This window comes from Pezoporus wallicus, unplaced genomic scaffold, assembly GCF_028554395.1.
Source record: "Pezoporus wallicus isolate ANWC-B61680 ecotype Strahan unplaced genomic scaffold, APGP_CSIRO_Pwel_v1 contig_8341, whole genome shotgun sequence".
NCBI classification, from domain to species: domain Eukaryota; kingdom Metazoa; phylum Chordata; class Aves; order Psittaciformes; family Psittacidae; genus Pezoporus; species Pezoporus wallicus.
In genome coordinates this window covers 1,041,642-1,053,252 of record NW_026638083.1, presented here as the reverse complement: position 1 = coordinate 1,053,252, position 11,611 = coordinate 1,041,642, and the positions used below count along the sequence as shown (strand labels likewise).

The 11,611-nt window shown below is 43.9% G+C and overlaps 1 protein-coding gene across 1 annotated transcript; it reads right to left on the bottom strand.

Moving 5' to 3' along the window:
* Window positions 1-9,461: 9,461 nt before the first annotated feature.
* ZBTB6 (zinc finger and BTB domain containing 6) lies at window positions 9,462-11,577 on the bottom strand. The gene has a single exon (XM_057409025.1). The coding sequence runs from the start codon at window positions 11,519-11,521 to the stop codon at window positions 10,244-10,246; it is 1,278 nt and encodes a 425-aa protein (XP_057265008.1). The 5' UTR covers window positions 11,522-11,577; the 3' UTR covers window positions 9,462-10,243.
* Window positions 11,578-11,611: the final 34 nt, after the last annotated feature.

Here is an 11,611-nt window from a genome sequence, read left to right as displayed (position 1 = left end):
TCATGCAGACTGAAATCCACAGCTCCATCTAAGAGCTGAGCAGCCCCACCCTTTGCTGCAATGTGCAATGATGTTGACTTTCTATGCAACCTGGAGACCAGTTAGTTCACTTCAAGGCTACGAACAAGCTTCTCCTAGCAGCTTGTTAGAAATGCAAACACACAAATGCTATAATTACATGTTTAACATCCTAGGTTTTTTTCCTCCAATGATGGAAAAAAAGTAATTGCTTTGAGGACGATGAGCTCTCCCCTCCAGTCTGAATCCAGTAACTCTGCTGCAATTCCATTGTTGGTTGTGCTACAGTTTAATGAATGCTAAAGTATCGGACCACTGAAATCATTACGAGAACACCAAACAGACTCTATCTGTGGATGTATTTTATGTTAATTATAACCATCTGTTTAGAAACGCTATTTAGTACTATGAACATTCAGTGCCCTTTAAGTAACAGGATACTTGTACAAGATGTCCTTATCTCAGCGAGCTTTTCAATATTATGCAGTGATTTTCCCCCCAAAATGAATTCCCATAGTAAGTGTAAAACACAACAAACTGGAAGTGGAACCAATCCCTTCCAAACCAAACTGCTGAAGTAACACTTTCAACATAAGCCAGACTATTCACATGCATTACACAAAACTGATTTTCACCCAACTTCTAGGAAAGCACAATCAAAGCTCTTGCAGGCAGGAAAAAACTGCAGCCCCCTTTACTCTATTACTACATGTGTCTTGGAAGGAAGGAAATTCAAAAGCAAAACAAATAATAGCAAAAGCAAACAATGAGTCAACATGCCTAGAAAGATTTTAATTCCTCTACGAAGAATCCCACCATTTCCTTTAGCCCATCCACTCCGGCTTCCCTACCAGAACAGCAGGACAAGAGAGGCACAGAACTGCAGCGTGAACTTGCAGCAAACACTTCCCTTACAGCTTTGTGCCAGCATCAAGCTAAGAACACCAATACTACTGCTGACCCAGGAACTAGACCAGTGTCTTTCCACCTGGCTGCGCCACACAGGTAAGCAGCACAAACTGCACAACTCAGGAAGTGGGCTACTGCCATGACTCACACAGTGAAAAGTTGAAGGAAAGGCCAGTCCACACCAGCTCAGTTGCTGGTACGTCACTAACAAGCTAAAAACCAGTCTTTATTTCCACACTGCTCAGTAATTATCTCCAATGCAGCAATCTCTGCTCTCGGACAGTCCCCACATTCAGTTTCCAGAGATACTCACAAGAAACAGCCACCTTTCGACTGACAAGCTTTTAAAATAGAGTTGTTTGTTTTCCTGACCAGCATAGGAACTAACACAACACATTCTTCCAGTGTGCACCACTGAATTTAAAGATCTATCTGTGGACAGTTCATCCCCATAAATGACAGATTCCACTAAGCATGTGTTGTCCTTCAGATTTCTTGACAGGAAGAAATCCAATTAAATCAGCAAACAGCTGAGGAGAGCTCTCCACTCCTAAAACTTCCAGTAGCCATATGCAAAAGGAGGCTCCATACTCTATTAAGCCTGCCAGCAATCCTGCCAACACTCCAGCGTGTTAAGAAACAATCTCCCATCTCCTCATTATCATGTCAACTCCTCCAAAAAGCATAAGCCCAATGTTTAATAGGCTCTTGCTCCTCGTCAGAAGCAGTGTATTACAGGGATGTCCTCTTGAAGTACAAATTGAGCCAGTGCTCTGAACTGAGCAAACACAGGGAGGAGAGAATGTAATAAAGAGGGTGAAGTAGAAATCATTTTGGGTTTGTAATAGCACTCTGCAAAAAAAAAAAACAACAAAAAAAACAAACAACCCCAAACCCAAGAAAATGGCTGATATAGAAACTGGCCAAACATACAAGGTAATGGTGATTTTTACTTAAAAGCTCTTTAGATAGTATAGTTACAATAAATTTTACACTATTGCATTTAGAAGCAATACTTCAGATGACAAACCGAAAAATCGCACGAGCCCAAGTTCAGAGATAAAAACTATTGCAGTGGAGTAAATTTCTGTTTCTAATACAGCAACACTGTATGCCCACTGCAGGGCTGGTTGCAATGGAGTGGGGTAACAGTGGTAAATGACTGATTTTCTCATGATTTGAGACCAGAAGAATACTTGATGAATCTGGGAGGTGGGGCAGAAAGAAGGAAAGGTGAAGTCCCCAAACAGCCTTACCATTTACAACAGATGGAAGCTGTAAGATTGAGACGTTCTTATTCTACATTAACCTTTAGGTACCTAATCCCATGTCATTCTCTACAACTAATTAAAATCACTGTAGTTACTCAACAACTTTTGGATGATATTGTTTAATCCTGATTTCCTTAAGAAACCAAGCTTAGGTGACCATGCTGTTCTATTAGTCTGCTCCTCTCGCACATGAACCTCAGGACCCCTGGACCACTTTTGAGCAGATGTGATTTGAGTTGCATGATGTCTGAAATCTGCATACATTCCATGAAAATTGGTATCTGGAAAAACTTCCAATTCACACTTCTCGGGAAAGGCCACAGCACCAGGCTCAGCAGTTACTGTCTGTCTGCTTCTCTGATCTATCAGCACACAGCACCAGCCAACAAATATCACATTTTGTTCAAATATAATAAGGGGCTATTTGGAAGGTAGACACGACACATATCTGCAGGAATTCCAACAAACCTTTAAACACAAAGGGCTTGATCTGTGAAGAGCAGTGTTAGATGTCTGGCTCTGGGCCTCCTGAATTTGGTACCAATTCATTAAGCAAGGCAAGGACAGGTTTCAGAACCTCACAGCAGGAGACTGAGCCAGCATTGGACTGAACACTGCCTGCACCGGCTAATTAGCAACTCATGACAATGCTTTATCTTAGTTTCCTTTTATCCAGGCCTAACACTAGAAGGAAATCTCCACACCAGACGTTACCGACCTCAGGAGTTCAACAACCCTACACCAAAATAGAGAACAGGTTTTCTTTAGTTAGTGATGCTGGTGTCGCCTTCCATCTCCATTCCGTTTCATTTCTCACCCACACTAAGATACACAAATTCAATTACTTTTAAATACTTTTCACCCATGTTTTCATCTTACAGAGAAGAATGCAAACACATGTTTAGAGATGGGGCAAGTTCAGTCCCTCCCCTTGAAGCTAATCCATGAAAGGACTGAATATTCAAAGACAACCGCAGCCCTCATCTTCAGCTACCCAAGCAGACGTCTTGGATTTTGCTTCATTTTTAAAGACCTTTTGTTCATATTTATTAATCAATTATTCACTCCAACCTAGGGATAGTTCTTTCAGCAAGGAACAAAACATTTTGGTGCCTCTTCAGCAGCTACATGCCCCAGTTCCTACGTAACATGGTGAGCATGGAGCTCAGCCTACGAACACTTTCTTCTCTTCAAAGGGAAACAGGTTCAACACAAGGCAGGGATCAATCCCCTTCAGAGCTCCACATTGCCTGGAGTCAGGACATGTACAAAAAGTGATGTACACAAGTTTCACTCCTTTTCAAGGTTGAAAACTTGAACACACTTACCCCCTTAGCCTAGGCAAAAAGAGAAGCAGCAGTACCACCAGCAGCCACGTCTGAACAGAAGCAGCCTTCTTGCAGACCTAAGGGGGAGCTGCTCAGGCCTGCTCCATCAGGTCCCTTGTGGGACACAGGCAAAGGGAAGTCTAATAAGCAGAGATTGTACTAGAACGTGACATGGGATCATTCTGTCACTGAACAAAGGAAACTCTTCTCTAAAGATGAAGGAAAATCTTGAAAAACTAGTGAAATTACGCATCACTTTTACAAATTAAGGTAGTCCAAGTACGATCTCACTGTGGATTTACACCTAAATCTCAGAATCCAACTGATTTTTAGTCCTTGATATTGACTTGCTCCTAATGCTGACTGCAGAGATCATGATATTTTCTTTCCCTTTTTTAAAGTGATCTCCATTTATGCAGGTTAATCATTTGTTTGCAATACAAGGAGGTAGCTTGCTCAAACCTTCCTTCCTAAGTTACGTAGTTCTGAAAACATCCTGACTGGGTCAAAAACTTAGTGTCCACGTAATCTCTGAAATGGTAGAATCTTTTACTCATTTCTCTTCAACAGCCACCATCAACAGCTCTAAAAACCTAGCTTCGTTAAAAGCTTAGAAAAGGGCCACCCCATAATAGCTTTGCATCATTCAGCTATGACGGCCTGAAATGAAAATAAATCCTCTTTACAGAGCAGACTTGCTTATTTCTAACATTCCATAATATCTGTCACACATAAATCTCTATATCACGTGCAAATTCTACATACAAAGTAGAATTTTTCATGACCATTAAAGACAGTATTTCAATGTGATATTTTCACTAAACATTAATACTACTCGGAGTATCTACTATTTCAGCTTAAATTACAGAAAAGTTATCATCAAGAAATCTTAGTAACATGCCAGAATCACAGAATATCTCAAGTTGGAAAGGACCCATAAGGATCATTGAGTCCAATACCCTGCTCCTTTCAGGACTACCTAAATATAAACCATAAGGCCAAGTGCATCATCTAGACATTCCTTGAACTCTGACAGGCTTGGTGCCATGACCACTTCCCTGGGGAGCCTGTTCCATGGACCAGCCACCCTGCCAGTGAAGAGCTTTTTCCTAGTGTTCAGTCTGAACTTCCCCGAGGCAGCTTCATTCCATTTCCTCCTGTCCTAAATATATATGTCTGTCCAAACATATGTATTTATGTATGCCAAATATATAAATATATGCCAAATCACCTACAGGATGCTTCACTTGCTTTCTTCCTACAATATTAAAGCCCAGATCCACTCTGTCTCCTTAGAATATGTGGCTGAAGAATAAATCCTTATGAATGGGGGCACAGTTCCCTAACACAAATTGAAGTTCACGGTGGCTCAGCGACCACCCAAGTTCACTGGGTTCAGAGGTAAATCCCCCCCACATCAACACTAGAGTCAGTGTATCCCCAACAGCTCACACCTGCTCTCTCCTGTTCCAAGTGTTGCCAGCAGGAATCTGTTACTAGATTTTAAGTTTCGTGTATACTTATGTAATGCCACTGTGGGCTTTTTTTGTGTTTCGTAGGTGTCACTGAAAGGAGAGCTTGTCCTTGCCTGATACCAGTTCAGCTCCTGTAACGGTATTGACTTTTCAGGACTAACTGAAGGGCAAATAAACGAAACATTTCCTTTGCCACCAAAGCTGAGCTTACACTGAAGGCAAAGAAAGGGAGTAATTTTCTAAGCAGATCTATATTGACACAATTACTTCAAGGGGAGATCAGTGAGGGATTCCTTACTCTCCATTAATATTTTCAGAGAATAAGGATCCTCACCCATGGCTTAGCTCCCAGTGAGGTTTTTTTCTTTTGAAACTATGTTTTGCAAAGGAGATATTCCATATTCTCACGTTCCAAATCATTTTAATGAAATACTAATTCCATTCTGAGATATAAGGGAGAAAACAGAAGGTCCCATAGGAGTCAGAAAGCCGCCTTAGAGTGTATAGAATACTTCAGCATGCCTATGTACATAGATTTTTCCTTTCACTAGGATTGTCCAGACAGTGAGATCGCTTCTGTTCATTCCATTAAGAGCTAAGCAAAACCTGATCAAACCTAAAGCAACGTACACCTAACAAGACAAACGCTAGTAGCTGTTACCCTCTGGATGCTGTAAACAATCTATCTCCTGTAAACCAACAATGCTTTAACTGAAAGAGATCGATACTCAAGACGAGGGCTTAATTTCAAGTTATCTCAAGCACTGACATTAGAACTGCAGCAATTTAATATTTTGGAGAGAAATGGCCATGACCTCAAACAAGACAGGACCAGAAGTTAATAAGAAACCTGTTCTTGTGGAAAGCTTTGCTTACATTGCAGAACCAAGCAGCTCATTAGAAAGGCACGCAGGTCTTAGGAAGTGATCTGATTACAAAAATGAAGCATTCCGTGTTTCATGGAATAATATTTATACAAGCAACAGAAGCTCCAATTTCCAGAATTTCCACAGATGTTTAACACAGAGCAAAGGTCAAATCGCAGTATTTTAGTTTAGAAGAGCTACAGTTGTACTTGTTGGTTTTTATTTAAAACAAGACCTTTTCTGCCCCAATTACACCTTTTCACGCTTGTCATCTGAAGGGCTGGGTTTCATTTTTGCCTCAGCGTTCTGATGTAGCTGCAATGGGCATGAAAGAACAATCACAGGAGCTACAGGAACTATAACTTAACCCAGACAAACCCTAGGTTTGCACTTAAAGCAAAACAGACTGAAATCAGAAATTTCCTTGGCTGGCAGCTTAAACTTTGTCGTTATTTACCCTCACTTGGGTGTCACCCCAGTCTGAGCCCTGTAACCGAGAGCTCATCACTCTCCAACCACACCGCTGCCCTCTCTTATGCTTTCTGCGCACCAGCAGAGCCAAGACACGCTCTTCCGGATCAGTTGTTTTGGGTTTCTAAAACACTTCAAACATGACATGACAGGCGCAATCCCAAGGCCCGTTTTCCACCGTGACTCTCCTCCACCATTACCCCGAAGCAGATTTCCACCTGAGCAGGGCCGCCGCGGACGCCGGTGCAACTCTTCGGAGGACACCACAGCACAGGCCGCCTGGTGCTGCCGGCGCCGTAACCGGGAACCTCCCGGCCTCAAGCCCTCCGGTGCGGGCGCAGAGCGGCCCAGCCGCTCCCCTCGCCCCCCTCCGCCAGGCCGCTGTCAGCAGCCGCCGGCCGCGCACCTGCGCCCGGCGTCATTCCGGAGCCACCACCACCAAATGGCTGCCCCGCGCCCCCGGCTGGCCCAGCGGCCTAGCGGCGGCGGGGAGCGGGGGGGGGGGAAAGCAGCCGGCAGCCCCCTCCCCCGCGCCGCAGCGGGGCGGCGGCGCTGACAGGCCGCGCTCGGCGGGCGAGCCCAGGCCCCGCTCCCCGCCCGGATTCCGCAGCGCCGGGACCCTGCAGGGCACCGGGAGGCGGGGGAAAAAGGAGGAAGGGCGGGAGACGCCGCTGTCAGCGCCCCCTTGTGGCGCGCCTCATCTGAGTGGCGCGCCTCATCTGAGTGGCGCCTCAGCGCTGAAGAGCTGGGTTTTCACTGACAGTGTCGGTCATTTATCTTATATACTAATTAATAACTGCATTATTATTAGCGCTAAGAGGGATGAGGGGCTTGGAGGACGTCTCTGGCGGTGGTCGGCTGCCCTGATGCCCACCACGGGGTGAGGCCGCCTCAGGACAGGCATGAGGGAAAGAGCCGGGTTGGTGCTTCACCACAAGAACAGGCACCTCGCTCCTCTGGTCACTCACAAAGATCAAACCAGGGTCGTTAACCAGAGCCGAGGAGGTGCAGAGTTGTGACTGCTGCGGAGGAAGCGTTCTATAAGAAGAAATAGGTCAGCCTGACTCTTCTGAAGGACAGAAAACCCCGTTACTAAATGACCGTGACTTGAACAACGTATTTTGTTTACAACTCGCCACAGCAAACAAAATTCTAAACACCAAGGTACGCAGGTAATTATTTAGCCGCGATTAGAAGAAAGCATATGTATTTCTGAAACGGCATCTTGTTTGTATTTCATTTATTGTACTATGACAGGATGAGTGGTTACATGGATGGACAAGGAGAGGGAACACCTTTAACGGGAAAGTGCACACACTCCGGTTTTGTTCACAAAGCTCACCAAAACACTCGAGCCACTGAACAGAACATGCTGTTGGCCCGTCGCACAACACAACTCTCCCGTGTTTACATGCAATACAACAGCAGACCAAAACAATGCATGTTCCTGCTCCCATGTAAGGTGCACTTCAAAAGACCAGCCTGTTTCCTCCTTGGACACACAGGGAAATACCTATGTATGCGCCCATCAAAACCAGTCAAACAAAAACCAAGGCATGATCTTCTGAATGATAATCATACACCTGCCAAAAATAAGTATTAACGGAACAAATTTCAGCACAGTTGAACCAAATCTGTCCCGTGAATGCACAATACATTTATTTACTGAACTACAGTTATAGAAGCCCAATGTAAAAGGGATGGGGGGAGGGAAGTTAACTTTTTCCTTGTTTTATGACCTCTTCCAAGGATGGAGGAGTTTATTTTAAGTAACTAAGTCTGCAGACACAAATGAAAAGCTACATACAAACTTGTACCTACACCCAAGTTAACATCTGTAAATATAGTAATGGCAAGTGCGGGTCTCAGCATGCTTTTAAAATTAGACTTAATTTATATGCAATTAGGAACCAAAAATTAATGGTATTCTGTGAAAAGCAAGGAAATACCAACCACAGGGTCAAAAGGCTGTAAGTAGTGACAGACTCATAAATGCAAACAGAACACAGTGCTAAAATGCATTTTTGATTGCAAAGCATTAGGCGGTCGCACTGTAGATGACTCCCAAACCTCTTAATTGTCATGATAATTCCTATAGTTGAAAATCACTGAAGTAAAGGAAATTATTTAATATAATAGCAGACATTGTGAAAGGTTGGGCCTTCTGCTTAAAGTACTGGATGTAGCAGGTGATTTTATCTATGTAGTCAGACATTTTTGTGGATTTTTGGAGCAAAACACAGGAATTGCCTGTTCAGACAACCTGGCTTTTGAGGAAGACACATGCTGCTTACCACAGCAAGGCCTGCTATGAACTGGGGCCTGCAAATTCTGCTGCAGCCCAACTAATACGTACTTTTAAGTGTTAATAATACCAGATGAAGAGCTTAAAAAGCCCCTCATGAAACACATTTTTAGGACTCTTCAGCTGGAATTTCCAAGAGATAAAGACAGGAGTAGTGCTGGCACAGCTGAGTGTGCCTGTCACATGGAACAGCTACACACTGAACCGCTCATGTAACTGATGAACCCCAAAACAACTGGTGCACTCACAGACACAGGGGAAGAAAGTAACCAAAACCTGTTAACTGACATTAAAAACTATTGTCTTGGATTTTACAAACAGCTGGGTTATGACTTCTGTATTCAGAGCAAGAACGTCACAAGCACCCTTCGGAAACCGGAAGGAACACTTGAAGGAACAGGTACCCTCGTGATACAGACAGGATTACAAACCATCACTTCTTAGTTGGAGAGCATCTAACGTAAGTACCATTATCTCATATTAACTGAATTGACTCTTTATTCATATCACATTAAGTGGAAGAAACATATACCAGTCAAAGACAGGTACAGGATGAAGAATTCTGCATTATATGGCTTTGGATGCTGGTGATAAAACTGCAATAACCTTTGACAAAGTACAAACACACCTACCCAAACACACACCATTACCATTTTACTGTATCACAGAGTTAGGAGTATGAGAAGACCTCTATGTCTAAGCCATTCCTAATGAGATATACAGGATTGTTTTTTAAAAGTAATGTAGAAATTGCTATTATGTATCAGCACACTGCTTCATTTTACATACGAGCATATGTGTCTTGTAAAAAAATGAAGGCAAATGTTACAACTCAACAAACACAAATAACTTATTCAGAATAAGTCAAATATAGGTGCAAAACGGGTATGACAGGGAAAAAAAGGTCAGAAGTTGTTTAGAAAAATTCAGAACTCATTCATAAAACTGAAAGCAAATCCTTCTTCTTCAGCTGAAAATGAACTGCAAGGCAACACTGTTTTTCTTTTACCCATTCACTATTTGCAAGAGGCGATTTGAAAGCTTGATTATCTTTTGTTTGCTCTGTGTTCTTTCTTAATTATCACAGACTTGAGTATGAAAACATGCCTTCTTTCTGTTGAAGGATCTCGCAAAGTCTGGGCAAGGAAGGAGACGATTTCACTGTAAATGGTAACATGAGCTGGGTGGGAACAACTAACTGAATAAATACAAACATCCCCTTTCCTTAGCCACTATGGGTCACAAACATCACTCAGGGTTCAGTTTACTGCAATATTGGTAATAGATTAAAAATTGTCAGCACCTGCCCTTGAAACAGGGGAGTGCAAAGAATAACTGGGGGAGGAAATCAGAATGCAACTAGAATAATAGAAGAGAAGCATGAAATAATTTCCCCTATTTTGCAGTTTGCTTTTGGCTAGTAAACACCTTTTTCGCACTTACATCAACAGGAACCTTAAAGCAGCAGGCAAGTTTGCTGCTTGCAAGGCATGTTTTTGACCACCACTCGTGTTTGTGCTTCTCTCCAGGAATCCGTATCTAGAATTTCACCTAGAATTTCACTAGGCAGGAGCTTTTTGTGGACAATCCCACCCATCTATTAATCATAGTCTATTTTAACCGTCGTAATAGTGTCCAGGTTTGGTTTTTCACTGTTACTCCTTCCATGAACGGAAGTTAAATGTTTTTTAAGAGCAGACTTGTGTTTGAAGTCCATGTCGCAGCAGTGACACTTGTAGGGCCTGTCCCCACTGTGTATGTTCAGGTGATCCTGGAGTGTACTTTTGGCTGTGAAGGTCTTCAAGCACACCATGCACTGGAATGGGCGGATGCCCATGTGCCCCCGGATGTGTCTGTTCAGGTTCTTTTTCTGTGTAAATGTTTTGCCACACTGCAAACACAAGAAGAGTTTGTGCATTTTCAGATGTCTGAGATAGTTCTCAAGGTGCAGAAATCCCCTGGGACACTTTGGACACTGGTGCCGCCATGAATTGCTGGAGTCATCCACGCTCTGGAAGCCGTTTGTCCCACCATAAGTTCCTTCTGGATTGTCATTGACTAAAGGCTGGAAGTGATTTCCTGGCATTTCTGTATTTCTGCTTTCAACTGTAGAATTTATCAAGCAGTGCTGGGTTTCTGGAAAATACAAATTTGTTTTAGAGGAAGTGCAAGGCTGAGGAAAATTATCATTATCTACATTTGCAACATTCATAGAATCCATTCTGAAGATACAGATTTCTTCATCCTTGTATCCAATCTCAACTGTTGATATTTCCGAGGGTTTGGGGTCCTTCCTTTCCAAGATCACGCTCTGCACTATGGGCTGCAAGGTGTCCCCAGTCTCCTGCTTCACAGGGTACTCAACATTCACTGGGCTGTCTTCAGAGATCTCAATTATTTCACAGTCTTTATCTAAACCCTCATCCCCGTTTCTCAGTTCAGCATCTGAGGAATGGCACCTCTCCGCAGCCTGGTTCTCCATGGAAGCATCAACCTCCAGGTATTTCGACAAAGCTTCAGTACACTTCTCCACAATGTGAACCATCTGGAGGTAGCTGGCAGCAGTGAGGTATTTCAGCAGCTCCTTCTTTTTGACTTCCAGAGCGCCGGTGTAACAGGAGAGCAGGAGCTTTCTGCCCACCTCGGCGCTCTGCAGGATGGTGATCCGCACCTGCCTGGACTGATTGAGCAGGAACTGATCCCGCATGAAGGTGGAGCAGGCGGCGAAGATCACCTTGTGCCCCTGGAACTCCGTGTCGTTGATGTAAATGGAGACGTCGCAGAAGAGGTTCTGCTGCCGCAGGAGGTTCATCTTCTGCAGCACGGCATCCCCTTGCTGCTCGAACTGGAAGTGCAGCACCTCCGAGTCCGCTGCCATGGCGCTACTCCTGAGGGGAAACCACCGGAGAGTCCCGCCAAGCCCAGGCCACCCCCGCTAGCGGCCCCGCTCTCCTCCGCGGCGGCTGAC